Raw genomic sequence first — 18,993 nt, 5'->3', positions numbered from 1 at the left:
GAAGAGGCCCACGGAAGCCCTGAAAATAAGGTTGGGTGTCATTTGGGTAAAGAAGTCTGGAACTCTGCATATCCTTAGTATGGAGAAAATGCTTGTCCATGAAAACATAATGTGAGCCATATACGTGAATTTTAAATTTAACAGTAGCCACATTAGGGAAAGTAAGGAGAAACAGTTGAAATTAATTTTAACAATATATCTTATTTAATGCAGTATATCAAAATTGCTATCTGTTCTAAAAAACATTATTGAGTTTACGTTCTTTTCTGTGTAAAGTATTTGAAATCCAGTGTATATTTATACTTAGAGAGCATCTCAGTTTGGGCTAGCCCCACTTCCGGTGTTCTATAGTCATCGAGGGCTGTTGCTCTCTTACCAGACTCCTGTTCTGCGTGGGGATGCTTGACCCCTGGAACTGAAGACAGTTCACTTTATTGTAAGGTCTGGTAGTGTTTTTGTATAATTGAATTGATATAAAGAATAATTGCATTTCTTTATATTTAGAGCCTGTGGCCATTTTAAAATCCAAATATATATACATAGGCTTTGGAGTTTACTTGTTTTTATTTCTGTTCATTTCTTCAACTTTCTTTTTACTCATTCAACTTAATACTGCTTTCCTTTGGTGTGGTTATAGTAAATTTGTTTGCAAAATTGAAGATACTCCCTGCCCCTCCTCCCCACCCACCATGTTATTGACAAATACTTTTCCAAAAGCCAGTGCTCTCATTTGCTGTCTTGAGTTAAGTCCTGGAGGTGTAATCGTATCATCTCCACTCTTGTTGGATAATGTCTTTAGGGAAGGTCTTTTTCCTTCCTAGAGGAACTTTTTTCTAAGTTCAGTTTAATTGTGTGCATATTTTTAAACTGTGGCCACTTCTACCAAATGAGGAATCATATCTAGAAAGTAGGATACTGTTTTTGTTTGGACTAGAACAGCAGTTTCATCTATTTCAGGATAGAGTTGGCAGATTTAGAAGGGAGAAAAAGCACCCAGTTAAATTTGTAATTTCAGAAAAAACAATACTTTCTTTCTTTCTTTCTTTCTTTCTTTCTTTCTTTCTTTCTTTCTTCTTTCTTTCTTTCTTTCTTTTTTAAGTATAAGTATGTCCCATGCAATATTTGGGACATACTTTACACTTAAAAAAAAAAAAAAAACCTGTTGTTTATCTTCTGTATTTTATCTGGCAACTGTATATTAAACTCCTTTACTCTAAAAAAATTGAAGACCTTAAGCAGTTTCTATTTATGTGGATTAAATCTATTGATATTTACATTAAAAACCTAAACCTGAGAAGTATTTTAATATATGTTCGTTTAGAAAAATAATAAACCCATTCTTATTAACCTACACATTTTTTATGAAAAGTAACTATTTTAGGGCAGCCCAGGTGGCTCAGCGGTTTAGCGCTGCCTTCGGCCCAGGGCCTGATCCTGGAGACCCAGGGTCAAGTCCCATGTCGGGCTCCCTGCATGGAGCCTGCTTCTCCCTCTGCCTGTGTCTCTGCCTCTGTGTGTGTGTGTGTGTGTGTGTGTGTGTGTGTGTGTGTGTGATTAATAAATAAATAAAATCTTCAAGGGGTGGTGGAAGGGGAGGAGGGTGGGGGGTGGGGGTGAATGGGTGACGGGCACTGAGGGGGGCACTTGACGGGATGAACACTGGGTGTTATTCTGTATGTTGGTAAATTGAACACCAATAAAAAATCAATTTATTAAAAAAAAAAAAAGTGACTACTTTAGAAAACTAAATATGTAGAAAAGTGTCATCGTTTTGTATTTTTGCAAATCTTTCCATGTCTGTCTTAATAGAAGATAGTTGGATTTCTCCTGTTTCTGCAACCAGTCAGGTATGCTATCACACCTGTACCATGTGGAAATCTCCACTGGACACTTGAGAGAAAAGAAGAATGGAGAAGGCAAATGGCATCTTAATATTGTTATGAAAGTAGTTTTGACCTGAGGGATTCTCTTGAAAGGGTCTGAGGGACCTCTTCCAGGGTCTTCTAGCCAGGTTTTGAGAACCTCTGATCTAGGAATAACAGAATTTGTAATTCTGTCTCATGTAATGAATAAATCATGATGATTTAGTCAGAATAAAAGATAAGCATTCTTTGTTTTAAGAAGGCCTAATGAATCACATTGTAAAGTATAAAATTTCAAATGATTATTCAGGTTTAGTAGTAATTCTTAAGTTTTTTTTTTTAATTTAAAATATTATTCTGTCTATACTTTGCCATTCAAGAAAATTGCTATTATAAAAGAAAAATCAAATGTGTCACTTTTAACATGTCAAATAGGCCCATTGTCATCTTTCTGTGTAGAATAAACTTTATGTCACTATTTAAAACAAAACTTAGGGGTGCTTGGATAGTTCAGTAGCATCTGACTCTTGATTTCAGCTCAGGTCATGATCTCAGGGTGGTGAGATCAGCCCTGCTTTGGCCTCCTTAGCGAGGAGTCTGCTTGTCCCATCCTCCCTTCTCCTCCTCTCACTTGTGTGCTCGTGTGCTCTCTCTCTCTCTCAAATAGAGAAATTAAGTCTTAAAAAATAAAAAAGTAAAGCTTAGCATTTTTTATTATAAAATTCAACAGATGGGTCACAGGACAATTTCCTTAAATGCTGATTGAATTGAATTGGAGTTATGTTTAAGATATGCATGTCTGTTCTAGGCATTATGCATACTGCCCAATATAGAGACTTGGGCAGTTTTAAAAATAATTAGCATAATGCAATAACTAATCTGATTCTCATCTCAAAAAGAAAGGGTAGAGGTCAGTAGTGGACGGACTGAGAAGAAATAAAACTTTAAAGATGACTTCTTTAATCTCTTGGACAAATGAGGAAATGAAAGAGCCATTCACAAAAATAGAATAGGAGGAAGTGCTGGTCTGGGAGAAAGACATAGGTTGAATTTCGCACTGAAGATGCTGTAGGGTAGCCCAGGAGCAGGAGACGGTGTGTGGTCAGTTGAGAGTTGTTCACAGAGCAGCAAAATGATTTCCAAGGAAGGCAAGGTAGAGAGAGGAAAGAAACTGGTCAAGCACAGGATTGTGAGAATTGTGTGACCCTGGGGTGGGGAAGAAGAGATGAGGAAGAAAAAAGAAAGGACCTAGGAGGAAAGAATTGGAGAGTATTGGAAGAGGGCTGGGGAGGAAAAGATAGTGCAAGTGAAACGAAGAAGAGCTTCTCCAGAAAGGGGGTGTGGTTAACAGGATCAACTGTTGGGTTGAGATTAAACAATGATAATAATTGGTTCTCAAATTTGAAACTATAAAACTTGGTTCCTGAGAGAGTGTGTACTTCTGATAAATTAAGTTTTTATCTCAGGTTAATATTTGGGGAGAAGTGAAAGCAGAAAGATTTGTGAATAGTGTGGGATAACACAGAAATTCCGGAAGAGCTAGACCTGCCTGTTTTCTCCTTCCCTCTCTGTGTTATCAATTAGTGGTATGTTAATGAAGCTGGCCCAGGTAAAGCTAAAAAACCTTACTCCAACAGAGTCTTATTCTAGACTGACAGGTTTGTTTGTTTTTAATTATAACGTTTTTTATTTTATGTAAAACACTGGCCTCAGAGTCTGAAGAGGTGCATTCCAGCTCGGCTGCACACTTAACCTCTGTGGGCTCATTCCCTCCTCAATTGAATTGGGTTAGATTATCTCGAACGCTATGCTAAAATAATGTGACATTATGCATCTATGACATTTGTCTTTTCTTGTCTTTTGCTTTACTGTAACAGGTTCACCAAGTTGAAGAGTCTTAATCTTTCCAATAATCATTTAGGAGAATTTCCGTTAGCCGTCTGCAATATTCCAACCTTGACCGAGCTGAACGTGTCCTGCAATGCTCTTCGAGCAGTCCCAGCAGCCGTCGGAGTTATGCACAAGTACATACTTTAAACTCCACTGCATAGTATACCTCAGAATGCCTCTTCCCCCCCACCCCCCTACCCCCGGGAAGCTGCACTGGGGTCACAGCAAATGATTAACTTGTTATGTCGGTCATGTAAGACTTGGCCCCAAAGCAAGAGATTGGGCTCTTCTGTAGAGTTAGTTTATTAGCTTTTATATTCTTTAGAATCTTGTAAAAAACTGAAATATCCTTGTTTAAAATTGGAATATCCCCACAGAGGAGCGTCTCCCCATGGGATGACATGCTTACTTTCTCATTTTCTGAGTTATGTTGAATTCTAAGACTTTAATATTTAAAATAACAATGAAAGATGGGAATTGGGGCTGATTCACACTGTAGTTAGTTCATGTTGTTCCCAATTATGCCTATCCAAGTTGGGAAAATGGGTCATAATTTTGGTTTTCAGTAAAAGATTAAGATGCTTATCTCTGATCTTTTCTCTGTGGTGTATTATTGCTTCAGGTACTCTCCTTATGCATTTTGCAAAAGATAGTTCATTTTCTTTTCCTAATGATGTGATTTATACTTATGGAACTTGCATGTTGATAATAAATACGTAGAACTTACACGTTCTCTTTATAATTCTTATGTTTCCTTTACTAGCTTACAGACATTTTTGCTGGATGGAAACTTTCTCCAGGCGCTTCCTCCTGAGTTGGAGAACATGCATCAGCTTAGTTATCTTGGTCTTTCTTTCAATGAATTCACTGACATTCCAGAGATTTTGGAGAAATTGACTGCTGTGGATAAACTTTGTATGTCTGGAAACTGTATGGAGACCCTGAGGCTAGAAGCTTTAAGAAAAATGCCTCACATTAAACATGTGGATCTAAGGTAACTATTTTTAAGAAACAGATCTCATGTAAGTGGTTGGCTTATATTTAGGAGTAGGTTACAGCCCTTTTGGTGACATTCTGCTGCAAGGCGAGCAAGCTGGTTAGTTGCAATTTATGTGAATGAAAAACTGTATCATTGAGAGCAAAGTGGGTATTTTTTCTCTTTGTCCTCCTTTTCTGTGGCTTGAGACAGTTAACATCATTGAGCATTTCTTCTTTCTTAAATTTTTTTTCCTTCCTTCACTTCCCTAATGTAATACAATGTACTAATTGAATTATTTAACTTATTTAATTTCCTATTTTTCTATCCAGGTGGCTCTGCCCTTAGTTTACTGTTCTTTACAAAAATATAAAATGCATAACCTCCTGTTAGGCCCAAGTTTGGCTAGAACCTCCACTCTCACCCCTCATAAGAGCAAGGAACCTGCATTTTTATTCCTGATCATGCTAAATAAATAAACTTCTACTGAAAACTGCTAGCATGGTCCTTGCTACATTAAAGATGTGCCATGATAATCCCTTAGTATGTGAGGTTCAATTTTAGTTTCTAATCTACAAAGAATCAGTATAGGAGGAGGAAGCTATTCTAAGTATCTGTTTTTTGGGGGAAAACAAGAGACTGTCATGGGACTGAGTTCCTACAAAGCAACATATCAGGCTTAGACCTTCATAACAATTTGCCCAATTTGATACTTTTTCAACCAAACTAATTCCTCCATTAACGAGGGGTTGATGACCGCATACTAATGATGTTAAATCTTGGGCAAGAAATTTAATGTCTCTGTGCAACTATGTTCTCATCTCTAAATTATAGTTAATAACACAACCTAATTCATAGACTTTGGGAAAGATATGAGTTCAATGCCTCATACTCCCAGTGTGTTATGTATCATTCTTATTACTTCATTGGGAATTATTTTCTATTTATGGAACCTGCTCAGATATCATTCTTAGCCTCTTTACTCCTCCCATTTGTCAAAGATGATTCTTTCTTTTCCTTACTACCCACTTTCCTCTCCGTTGGTAACGCTAGACCCTCACTGAGGCCTCTTGACTTCTGTCAATATAAAGAAGCATCGTCTTTTGCTCCTTTTCTTCCTTATTTATATGGTCTAGCTTTGGAAACACATTTATTCCAGTCCCTCAAATAATTGCTTTCCTTGGGGCTCCTGGATGGCTCAGTGGGTTAAGCGTCTGCCTTCCGGCGCAGGTCACATCAGGGTCCTGAGATCGAGCCCTGTGTCAGAGCCTGCTTCTCCCTCTCCCTCTGCCTCTCCTTCTGGCTCATATGCTCTCTCTTTCTCCCCTCCCCCCTCTCTAAACAAATAAAATATTTTTTAAAAATTACGTGCCTTTCCCTTTCCTCAGACTAAAGAAATCATGCCTGTTGCATCTGGGGAAATGTTGGTTAGCAATTTGCAGACCAAGAATTCCTAATTCAAGGAATACAAATGGTAGTACTTTATCTGACTTCAAGAACTTTGTGGAATGTCACAGGAGAGGGCACTGAACTTTCTTTCTAAATTGTTAACATTATTTGTCTCTGAGTCACTTGGATTTAGAAAACTTTCATATTAAAGAATTTAAGGCCTTTTAAATGGAGCCACCCAGATTTCTAGTTCTAATTGGATCTTTTTAGATGAGGTCAGTTGCAGGACATTTAAAGACCACAGTAGCCGTGAGACACTCTACATCTTGAATGACTATGCCTAGCTTACTGCTTCCCTCCAGGCCACTGAGATGAGAAGGGGAAGATCTTGGTCTGATTTGCTTGTAATTCTGCCCTAGTAGAATTGCCTAGTAGAATTAAATTGAGGCTAGTAGGGGACTTTTTTTTTTTTTTAAAGATTTTGTTTATTTATTCGTGAGAAATAGAGAGGCAGAGACATAGGCAGAGGGAGAAGCAGGCTCCCTGTGGGGAGCCTGATGTGGGACTCGATCCCAGGACCCCAGGATCACATTCTGAGCTGAAGGCAGATGCTCAACCACTGAGTCCCCCAGGCATCCCTAGTGAGGGGACTTAAGGGGACTTTCACTTAGTTTCTGCAAAGGGCTAATTTTATTGGGTTTTTTACTCCTTCAGATGTAAATGTAACATCAGATGAAAAGTGATCATTTATCATTTTTCTTTTAATCTTTCTCCTCATATCAACTTTCTTTGAGTCTGATACTGTGTCTTCTGTGGCATCATTAATAATTCCTCTTTTCTCTTGGTGCAAACTGGATGTTACCAACATCTCTCTCCCTGATCACTGTTTTCTGCCTCAGTGGTTGCTTGTGCTCTCAGGAATTGTTATTTATTTTCCATCTTCACGTTGATTATTCCCCTGTCTAACCCTTATTTCTCTTCTTGGGACTAACTCCACTTGAGCTGTCTGCTGCATAGTTTTACCTTGGTTCCCCCACACTGGCACACTTACCCACACACCCCTGAAACAGTTCAATTTCTTTCTCTATCAACTAGTTCTTTCCCTTGGATTCCTATTTTACTGATTGCAGCACCACTTCAATGGTTCTGTAAGCATGAAACTTTGGACCCTGTCTATAGTCAACCACCAGAGTCTATCAGTTCTTCTTTCACAAGGTTTCTCTCTTTGTCCCTTCCTTTTCCTTCTCCCTGCTACTGTTGTCTCCTAGCTGAGCCATCTCTTTCCATTGTGTAGCCTCTGGAGCAGTCTCAGAAGGCCCAGAGCCCTCAATTCTTTAGCTGGAGATATTTAAGCTCTTCTTATCTGGTTTCAACCTACTAGTCTGTGAGTCCCTTGGGGCTGAGACTCTAACTCAGAGCTACTCCAAGTGTGGTCCTCTAACCTGTGCTGGTTACTTTTCCACAATGAAATATGTGTAGAAATTGAGACTTAACGTTTTAGAAACACGTGGTGATTTGACATTGCCACAATATGTAAATAGACTCATTTAAGGCAACTCATCTCGTTGTACCAGGAATAGACTAGTTTAGTTGTTGATGAACTCACACAGGGAGCCGCCTGTGGGTCACGTGCAGTATGACTACACATCAGTCCATGGTAGATTAGAAGTCTAGAACAGAGCTCATTCACCACAGATAACCAAGCAACACTGTCCTCCTTCATCCTTGTTACCCAGTGTTAGCACATCATTGGTACTTTGACTGACAAAGCCAGCCCCCTTGCAGCCTCTCGCAAGCTCTGCTCTCCTGCACTTGTGTGTGGCTTGCTCCCTGTGCTCATCTTCAGTCCAGAGACCATTCTGCCCTAAATCATGCACTGCTTTCTTTGCCTACTTACATCTATTAATTCTACCTACTCTGGGGATTCAATGAGGTGCTCCCTCCATTGCAGCTTTTTGACCATTCTCTGTATTTTATACATCATTATGGCACTTGTCACATACTTGTAGTTTTTTTTGTTTTTTTTTTGTTTTTTTTTTTAAATTCATGAGAGACACAGAGAGAGAGAGAGAAAGAGGCAGAGACACAGGTAGAGGGAGAAGCAGACTCCCTGCAGGGAGCCTGACATGGGACTTGATCTTGGGACTACGGGGTCATGCCCTGAGCCAAAGGCAGATGCTCAACTACTGAGCCATCGGGGCTACCCTACTTGTAGTCTTTATATTTTAAAGCATTTGTGATTTTCCCTCACTAATGCATTAAAATCTGTTGAGAAACACCTTGTTTTATTCACTCTTATTGACACAAAGCCAGGTCATCATCCTCATCATCACTATATCTTTCATTGTTTGCATACTATGGGCACCTCCTTCATTTGACTTTCTCCACTGCCTTGGAGGACAAGGACAGTGTTATCCCATTTTACAGATTAGAATTAGGCTTAACCAGAGATACTAGGTGACTTGTTCAAGATCATACTAGATATGATGAGCAAATTGGAACTAGAATATCATGCTCTTTCATACTGCCTGTGTACGCTACACACAGCAAATCTCAGTATTTATGAAATAAATAAAATGTCTATGTTAACTGGAGATTATGGGAAGGAAATTTTAATCACATTTTGCCTCTTTGAAAGTTCATCCTAAATAGTTATGTTATTGCTTGAGCCTGAAAACTTTTGATATTTGAATCCTGATAAGACTTGGCAATTTTTGGGATGCCTGGGTGGCTCAATGGTTGAGCATCTGCCTTTGGCTCAGGGCGTGATCCTGGAGTTCTGGGATCAAGTCCCACATCGGGCTCCTTGCACGGAGCCTGTTTCTCCCTCTACTTGTGTCTCTGCCTCTTTCACTGTGTCTCTCATGAATAAATAAGTGAAATCTTTAAAAATAAAAATAAAGAAATGCAGACTCTGAGGCCCCACCCCAGATCTACTAAGTCAGAATCAGCATTTAAAAAAAAAAAAAAGACTTGGCAATTTAAACTGAACAGTTCCCTCTCATTATAGATTTTTTTCTTTTGTCTCCTCATTAAACGAACCCTTTAATTATTTTAGTGTGAATACAGTGAAATTACAGGAGGGAGCCATTCCAATGAAGATGATAATGCCACATTATGAAAGTTACTTACAGTGTAAAGTAGGAAAATCACAGGACAGTTTTTCAATTACTATATAGTATGTTATGTTCAAAAAGAGATTTTTATTATTTTTTTAAGATTTAGTTTATTTATTTTAAAAAGAGAGCACGTGCCCTCCAGCTGGGTGGGGGAGGGAGGTACAGAGGGAGAGATAAAATCTCAAGCAGGTTCTGCACTGAGCATAGATAGAGCCCAAGGTGGGGCTCAACCTCATGGTCCTGAGATTATAAGCCTGAGATCATGACCTGAGCTGAAACCAAGAATCAGACATTTAACCAGCTAAACCACCCAGGCATCCCTAAAGTGAAATTAAAAAAAAAAAATTCTGTGTACATATTCTAGTAATCTAGGGAGCATTTGGAAGTAGGCAAATTACTGGGTTGTGGCCAGTTTTTAAATCTTACAACCTGGAATAAAAAAAGAGAAGAAGCAAAAAAACAATCATCTTGGGGACATTTGAAGAGCCCATATGCTGTGTTTACAGATTGACAAATTTTAACTCTTTGCTATCTGTCACTCATCTTTGTGTTTCAGTGACTTTATCATATTGCTCTTAATAATTCAGTTATCATTACTTTCTTATTTTCAGTTACCATTATTTTATTTTTTCAAAGGGCAGAAATTCACAACTTAGAACCTTTAGCTTTTTCCTAAGCTCCAGCCCTCATATTAATTCTTCTAACCAAGTGCATTATCTCAGCACTTTGTTGGCTTTGTAGGGTTCTTACTGTTTGTAAAGGAGTTGGGGATAGCCTAGCAAACTAGGAATTGAGATTTTCATCTATTTTTCTCCCTTTTGAAGTATGTCTTCATTCTATTGATTCCTAGTCCCCATTACTACTTACGTATCTTCTTGGCAACCCACTCATAGCAACTTCAGTCTGTTAGTTAACTAGTTCTTGTGGTCTAAGTTCTGCCAGCTGTCTCCTGTGCCTAGCTCTGTCCTAGATTTGTTGATCCCATTGCTGTCCTTTGTTTAGTAATTTCTCAGTGAATCCTAGATACCAAATTTCAGTATTTTCTGTGCTTTGCTCTTTCAAGCAATATTTTATATATATATAAATTTATAAATACATGTATTTTTTTTAAGTAGGTTCCATGCCCAGCTTGGGCCTTGAACTCACAACCCTGAGATCAAGACCTGAGCTGAGATCAAGAGTGGGATAGTTAATCAACTGAGCCACCCAAACACCCCTCCGGCAATATTTTAATAATGGAGATAGTTTTGATAATCAGTCCTTGGTCCTACGCCAGCCAGAAATCCAGATGTGTGCATTCTTATGTCTGGTACATGTGTGGCTCCCATTCATTACCCCCGTTCCCAAGGTCTCTGTTAAATTCTATCCTATATGAACTGCTCATCTCCCTGCTCACTAATCCTTTCTCCTTCCTTAAATATTTAGTATAGTTGTAACATGCCTAACAGGTTGTTCTAGGTTTTATTTTTTGTGTTGTTTTCCACCAAATTTTTTGAAAATAAATGATTAATTCTTTGAAAATAAATAAAATCAAATGATTATTTGATTAATAAATGATTTTTCCTCTTGAAATGAATTAAGGTAAAATCAACATATGTGCTTGTCTTCTAGCCTAAGTGGTCCAAATTGTGTTTGAGAATATACTGTCAAGATTAAGACCTTCATGGAATTGTAGCTAAAAATAACCAAGGAATCTGGCCAGTTAAGGAAGTCCAGATGCAGAGATTAAAGAAATAATGGAGGATTATAATATAGTGAGACTGGCATCCCATCTCCTTACCTCGGCCTATTAGGGTGTGGTTATTTATTTATAGCACTGCAGTTAATTATAGTCTCTGTTTGTGTCCTTTCTCCTCAAGACTGAACGTAATTAGGAAGCTAATAGCAGATGAAGTGGACTTTCTCCAGCATGTCACTCAGCTTGATCTGCGTGACAATAAGCTTGGTGATCTAGATGCCATGATTTTCAATAACATTGAAGTTCTACACTGTGAAAGGAATCAGCTGGTGACATTAAACATCTGTGGCTATTTCCTAAAAGCGCTCTATGCTGCTTCTAATGGTATGTAATGTAGACCACATCAAAGTTTCTCTTCTGGTTTTAAGAATTGACTCAGCGCCGTCATCTCTACCTCACTCTGATTTTACTTTGCTCATTTAATAAAATAAGTGTCAGGTTTTGCTGAGGTAAAAATCATAAAAGAAGAATGCTGGTATGGTATTTAAAGGAACCAAAACGGAAGATTTTGTAGTTCCCAACCTATTTTTCTCATGATGTTTAGGGATGTTACTCCCACTTTTGATTTGGCTACTCTGCTTAAAGGGCCTGAATAAACTATTTTGTGGACTACCTCTGTTAAGATAGTAAGTCTGGAACCATGATTTAATATGGGAGAGTGAAAATGAAAGGAAGGTCCATTTTGGACTCTATTCAGGGCCTCAGATTTCATGCTCCTCAAACAAAGGAACTAATCTTAAGAGAGATCTGAATTCTATACCCACAGGGACACCACAAATCAAGAGTCTTGCTCATTTAATGAGATCTTTTCCACAGCATCTGAAAATCCTGACAGTTCTAAAAAAGAAAAGATCCTAGGTACCTATGTTTGCTAAAGTGAAGATTTCGATTCCCTGCAATCAGAAAACTGAGTGAAAGCAAGTACTTAGTACTACAAGTTGAACAGTTGTTTATCAAATACTTGTTCTATGCAGAATGTAGTGCATGATTTAAAGGGGATTTTTTTCTTTCTTTTTTTTTTTTTTTTGGAATGACTATTATCATCTCACAGGAGAAACAAGACAAATGTCCGATAGCTTCAGGTACCTGAGAGTTATAGGATTTTGATAGCCAGGAGGCACAAAGTGGGTGTTGAAGGGGAAAGAATCTGAATGTAGTCTGTTTGGCAGATGGGAGAAGTCAGGGAATTCTGAACTCAGAGGTGCGCGCTGGAAAATGAGAAGAGGTAGTTATAAGATGATAGGATGTGTGGCTTGGAGTCAGATGCTGAAGGTTTGAAGCTAGTGCGGTAAGCTTAGAGAGACCCCGTGGAGATTCTTAAGTGGAGGGACATGTGACAGAAGTGAGTAGTGTACAGGGTTCATTTATGGAGAAGAATGGAGTCCTTGCCTCCCTGCTCATCCCCGTCATTGTAATGGTTTTCATGGGAGCACATGGGAACTTGCAGTCAGGACTACAGATGTTGATTTGAGGCTCGTCTGTTCCAAAGTGGTACCTGCAACCGTGGAAGTAAGGTAACTGGGAAAGAGAAAAGCGCTGGTACCAAGTCAACTTAGAAAATCCTCAGAGCTGGCACCAGGATAGGCAACCAGATGGATGCTGAACTTGTGAATCACAGAGTGAATGTGTGGAGAAGCAGAAGGGCATCTAGAAACTACTCTGAGAAACAAAGCCCTGTGTGGATGGTTGTATCCTTTATCAGACAGCTTTGAGGAAGGGTTTTCAGATTTCGGTAGACGAAGTCCTTTGTGACCCTCAAGAACATGGTTTCGGTAGAGCAAAAAAGGCAAAAGCCAGATGCATTTGGTTTTATGGAAGGAATTCCAGATGTAGAAAACTGTGTTCATACAGTTTATCTTCCAGATAACATTTACCATGCATAACAAGGAGAGCCACAGGATTGGGAAAAGGTAGGAAAGTAGAATGAGTGATTTATTTTGATCTCTAAATAAGATCTTGTGATTAAATTGGAGGTTCTCTGTACTTTCCTGTAGTTTCCCAGTTTAACAAATGGATGTATTGTACTTCCTAACCTAAACAATTGTGAATAAAGCACAGTGAGGATGTTCTACATACAAAAAGAGTCTCTGTGTGACTTGAATGGTAATAATGTCTTTGTGTTTTTTTCCCTGCCTCCTAGAACTTGTTCAACTGGATGTTTACCCAGTTCCAAATTATCTGTCCTACATGGATGTTTCACGGTAAGAAGCCAAGTCCTAGAGCACTCTAGAGTCTGCTTGAAAGTTATTTAGATCATCCTGTCTGAGCTTATGCCTAAAAATTTTAAAATATATTTTGACAGTAAATATTACAAATTAAATTCAATAGTTTTTACTTATCCTTTGAAAAATATATATAAATATCTATCAATTAAAATACTACATTTGTGTGCTAGAGTTCAAAATAGAAGAAACAAGATATTATGTCCATGTGGTCACCAATTTGGCCACCATGTTTGGGCCTGAAGGATTAGTGAGTTGAGTATCATATGGCTGGAAGGTCTAGAAGTTCTTTAATTATATTAACCATATCTTCAGTCTTTGAAATGATGTTAATTTCATTTTTTAAATATTGTGCTCTCTTTGATTTTTTTTTTCCTTTTCTCTGTTATTTTGCACCTGCATCTTCTTGCTAAGAACCCTTAGAAAGTAGCAACCAACCCTACCAAAGTAGGATTTCTGTCCAGCCTTCTCACTTTGCTTGGCTTATCTGCAAATAGACTAACCATCTCACCTTTTATACAATTCACTACAGCAGTGTGTCATGTTTAATTCCTGAAGGCCTAAAGCATGTATTTATATTTATAAATTAGATTTTAATAACCTTAACACTCAAAAATTGAAACTTTTAACATAACTCCAAAGGAGATATCCAAAATTTTCTGAACAACCATAGTACATGAGGGAATGTGGCCCACTCAGCATAACAAGTGTTAACTCATTTCCATATGCAAAATCTGATACAACTGGCATGTAATTGGTCAGGTGCAGAATTTGCCTTTAGTCATAAAAATATACAAACCTGGTGATTTTCAAAATAATATTCTCAATCAGAATTATGTAAGAAAGTGTCAGAAGTATTAAAATTACAATTTTTCAGAAATTTAATTATAAAATACTTTATGAATACTGCTTCATTAATTTCCTACTAAATTCATGTCTAACAGTTTTGTTTAATAAACTTGAAGTCAGATATTATCTGATTATTATTTTTAAACAGTCTGGAATGCTATCTTCAACCTTTAACAAAAGTATTGGAATGGGGTTTACATACATGGGGATATAGAAATAGCTTGAACAGATTTATTTCAGAGAGTCAGCTATAGAGTAAATCTATTCTTTTATTTAGAGCATGTAATTGGCAAATGGTTCCCACTGAAACCCCTGAATGAGACTGAATTGGAAACCCTGTCTTGTTTTCCCTGAATTGTCACTTAAATACTATCCATCTTTCTTTATAACTCTAATATCCAGGATCTTCATTGTAGATAACTTACTCTGCTCAGTCGCCTCCCCAGCAATAGGGCTTTCTCTTAGAAAACCTGACACCTCTGACATAGCTCTTCACCCTCCTCCTCTGATGTATTTATGTTACCTGCAGGAACTGAGCTGTCACCCATCATATGGTGTTTACTAGGTCCTCAAGTTCAAAGTTTCAGGTTATTTTTATGACTGAGAAGAGTTGTATTGCTATATATCAAGGTTGTTTATAGGGAGAGGGACTTCTACTCTCCTATCTTATGAAGATGTTTTAGGGGTTAACCACTATAAAATAAAATAATTGAGGGTGTCAATCTTCAGAACTTCAAAGCCAGAACCCTGTGTACCTGTACAGATGCTAAAAAAATAATGCTGGCTTTTCTATATTTTAATTGAAAAGTTAGTACACTAGCAAAATTAAAGAAAATGGTTTTTAAATCACATGTAATGCCCCCAATTTAACATCACAATGGGTTTTTTTTTCCTCCTTTCACTTATCAAAGTGAAGGGAGGAAAAAAAAAAGGACCAAAGTCCTGTCCCAAGCATCATATTTTCACGGAATGGTTCATCTCTTTTTTGAAGAATTGTGCTCACAGTATATATACCATTTTACATTTTTCATGCCTGGTCTTTTAACATATATAAAAAAAAAAGAAAAAGAAAAAGGCTAATCATCCTTGACTAGGGGGATAACTCATTGTAGTAGATTTGTCTAAGAAGTGTTGAGTTCATTTAATGATAAAGTCAGCATTAGTTTAGTTCACTTCTTTCTGGTAATTGTAATTGCCATCTCATGTCTAAGTTAATGTTTTCAAATAATAATTCTGGACCTTACAGGTCAGTGTACCATTTCACTGGTGCCATTTCTTTCCTTTTACTGTGATCTGTGGCAGTCCTTTCATGATACCTGCTGGAGTTGAGAAATATTTTAATGTTAAGGGTAAAAGTGTGAATTGGAAAATAGAACTATTTTATGCCTTTTAACTTAATTAGAAGAATGTGTATGCTTGTTTGTTTTTTCCAATATAAGATATCCTCTTGCTAAGCTTGCATGGATTTATAGATTTCTTAGGATAGCAATTCTGGGAACCAGACCTTTTCTTTTTTTTTTTTTTTTTTAAGACTTTAGAGATGATGTAACTGTGTCCTTTTCTACTTTTTCTTTCTTTCCTATTCCTTGTCATACTTCATCTTGCTTCTAGATTAAAGTGAATATACATATCCTTTTGATTAATATTCACGATACTTTGGTATTTTGTTTGAAGTTTTATTCATTTTATGTAATTATTCTGAGTTTCAAACCATACTTCAGGCCAAATTCCAATCAGAGAAAAAACTGTATATTCTTATATTTAGGAACTGCTTAGAAAACGTGCCTGAGTGGGTATGTGAAAGCCGAAAGCTAGAAGTTTTGGATATTGGCCATAATCAAATATGTGAACTTCCTGCACGGTAAGTATTACAGATCAAGTGAGAGAATCTCAAATCAGATAAGCAGTTTTTAAATAATTTAGCTTGTTATTATGAACTCCTAGAAGGCTTTGTTTTGAAACCTAATTTCTAGGATCTTTTACCTTATGTGGTATCCTGGAATTACAGACTTTCTTCATGCAGTGGAGAGTAGAGTGAGACTTTGTCAGCCAGGCTTTCCACAGCCACGATGAGCAGTGCTTAGGGGGTGCTTCTAAATAAGCAGTGTTTGAAAACTTAGCCAATAGTATGATTGGTTCACCTCAGTAATCTCAGTTCTTTCAGAATCTTCAGCTTCTGTCTGTTGACCAACATATCTACCTTCCCCACAAATAATTCTTGGTTTTCCTCAAACATAACTTTGGGAAAAACAATTATTAGATCATAACCCTAGAAAGAGCAAACTAGATTCTGTTTTTCTTGGTAGAAATTAGGAATAAAGGTCCAATAACTTTTCTTCTCTATTTTGTCTTAATATGTGTTATTTTTATTTCATAATTTTCACTTTAATGGCAAGATTTGTGACACAGCCATTTCTTGATGTCTAGTGTCCATAGATACAAATATCTTTGGGTTAACGAATTCTGGTACAAAATATTACTGTTAGTGACTAGCCATGCAATTAATAACAAAAAGTAGGCTCTTCCAGTGCTGCCATATAGAATTTTCTGTAATGATGGAAATGCTATATATCTTATATGAGTGGTTCCACTTGTCACATGTGACTGCTGAGACTTACAATGTACTAGTCCTAACTCAGAAGTACTGAAGTATAAAATATGCAGTAGATGCAAAATACCTCACTAATACTGTATATTAGTTAAATGTTAAAATAATATTTTTGGTATATTGGGTCAAATAAAATGTAAGAATTTATTTGTTTCTTTTCACCATTTTTAATGTGGCTACTAGAAAATTTACAATTACATATATGGCTGCATTGTATTTCTGTTGGTTAACACTGTTAGAATATAGATCTCATAAAAGAAATCTGGGTTACATTTCAGTCTCTAAGAAACTCAGTTGATTTTACTTTGTTCTCTGGCCATATGTTATACCTGGAATTTCAGTCTATTTGAAAATGCTTTCTGCTTTGGAGTTTTATGTTGACTGAGTATTTAGGTGACCCAGTGCAGCCAATCACATTATCAAGAGGACTTTGATGTGCCCTGTGGATGGTAGTGTATGTGTGAGATGGAGAGAGACTTTTTCAGAAGACAAACAGCAAAAATCAAAATAGGCTACTACTAATGGGGGAAAAAGAATTTGTTGGAACAAAATCTTTGAATGTTACCTTTCTTCTGTTTTCTCTGTTGTCTTCCCTACTTCAAACCTCCCCAGTCCGACAAATAGCAGCACATTGGTATCCCAGACCTCTGTTTCACTGTGGGCTACAACAAAGATATTATGTGTACAAACCCAACAATTACATAAAAATAAGATAACTGATATTTTTATCCACATTTCCCCAAAGTTCATTAATCTTTGATTTGATCTGAATCAGTCAGCCTTGTTTGGGGATCTAAATGAATTCAAAAGCAAATGATTACAAAGCAAATTCCAAATGCCTTCTTGTTTAGGAATTAAAAGTATGTGTCTGTGTGTGTGCATGTGCACGTTTTGTTTAACATGTAGGACAAAAACAGTATGTACTATTTTCTTACGGTGTTTAGTTGTAAAGTTTCTATCAGCCCTTTCATTGATCTAATATTCAGGCAACAAGACAGCAATTTATTAGAAGTTGATTTGATATACAAGCTTTATTTAAGCAATGTATATGAAGAATTTGACAAAACAAATTAATATTTCAAAATAGAAATGTTAAAAGGAAAATAAGGTATCTTAATGCTTAGTATCCAGAAGAATTTAGCTAAGTCCAGTAGTTAGTATTTAAGACTCATTCTGTAGTTATAATATCTACTTTCTTATTTGGAAAGTCAAGATAAAGATTTTGTTATCTGTCTTTCAGTTATCCATTTATTTAAGGATGAAGTGTGTATGTGTAAATAATAAATAACACATTTTTCCCTCTGAATACTAAATTGCACCCCAGGCCCAGCAAGACAGTAAAATTAGTGAACCAAATCCTGAATTACTGGGTTGAGGTGAATTACAGAGACCACCCCCTGTGATAGTCGTGACTATTGACCCCTGTGACTGAATGTCCTGGATAATCTTTCTTGTCACATGGATATCCAAACCTTCCAGGCAGGCATGCCAGGTACCTTTTATGGCAGCCCATGGTGTCACAATGTTGAGACAGGTTACTTGTGTCTCTATGAGTGAAGAATCTAGTTTTAAAGTGAATAAAGTTCAACCATCATGTGGAGTGATTTTAACAGCTCTGGTGGTCCATGAGTAAGGTCAGAGTGGCAGAAGGCAGGAGGTGGGTAGGGGTTGCCTCGTTCTTTGACAGTGTACCAGGACGTCTCCCTCCAGAGTGATCCTGATGCAGATTATAACCTCACTTTGCCATAGACCCCACATTTCTGGGTTTAAGCCCAGGGGCTGTTCTATTCTCTACAACTTTCGAAGTCTGAATTGGTCATAAAGCAGATTTATATTTGATTAAAAAGTATTCATCATTTGTTGCGGTTTTGATAACCCATAGAAGAAACACAGCCAGGGTTCCAAACAGCTCTCTTAAGGCTCAAAAGAGACTAGTGAATTCAGTGCATTTCCTTCTCTTTGGGAGGGGTCTCTGTTTTGTCTAGGATTAAATCAAAGAGAAAAGAAAGGTATACAGACTTAGGGAAGTGAGAAAAGGAAGAATTAATTGTAACTGTGAAATGCAAATAAGGAAAAATGTAACTTTTTATCAGTTAGCATTTGTAAAAGTTTAATCGGATAGAAGAATCTTTATTTAATGTTGATCCTATAGGTAAAAATTGGTCAACTATATTTATTGAGAACCTTTTGTAGGTAAAACACCCGTGTTCCAGGGCAACAGAAGACATGAGCTCTACCTTGAGACCTACAACCTTGTAAAGCATGTCTTCGGAGTCTTACAAGGGTAGACCCTTCTCTTCAGTATCTCCTATGGAATTTTTTTTTCTCTTTCACTAAGTA

At 37.2% G+C, this 18,993-nt stretch overlaps 1 protein-coding gene across 1 annotated transcript in view; it reads left to right on the top strand.

The window, feature by feature from the left end:
* Nucleotides 1-18,993, top strand: part of PHLPP1 (PH domain and leucine rich repeat protein phosphatase 1) — a 206,821-nt gene that overhangs the window by 147,044 nt on the left and 40,784 nt on the right. The window contains 5 exon segments of the mRNA XM_038525861.1: nt 3,740-3,886; nt 4,516-4,746; nt 11,096-11,298; nt 13,115-13,175; nt 15,811-15,906. Coding sequence (XP_038381789.1) covers nt 3,740-3,886; nt 4,516-4,746; nt 11,096-11,298; nt 13,115-13,175; nt 15,811-15,906 — 738 coding nt within the window.

Source organism: Canis lupus, chromosome 1, assembly GCF_011100685.1.
Source record: "Canis lupus familiaris isolate Mischka breed German Shepherd chromosome 1, alternate assembly UU_Cfam_GSD_1.0, whole genome shotgun sequence".
Taxonomy (NCBI): domain Eukaryota; kingdom Metazoa; phylum Chordata; class Mammalia; order Carnivora; family Canidae; genus Canis; species Canis lupus.
The sequence above is the reverse complement of the archived record's forward strand: the minus strand, read 5'-3'. Positions and strand labels throughout refer to the sequence as shown.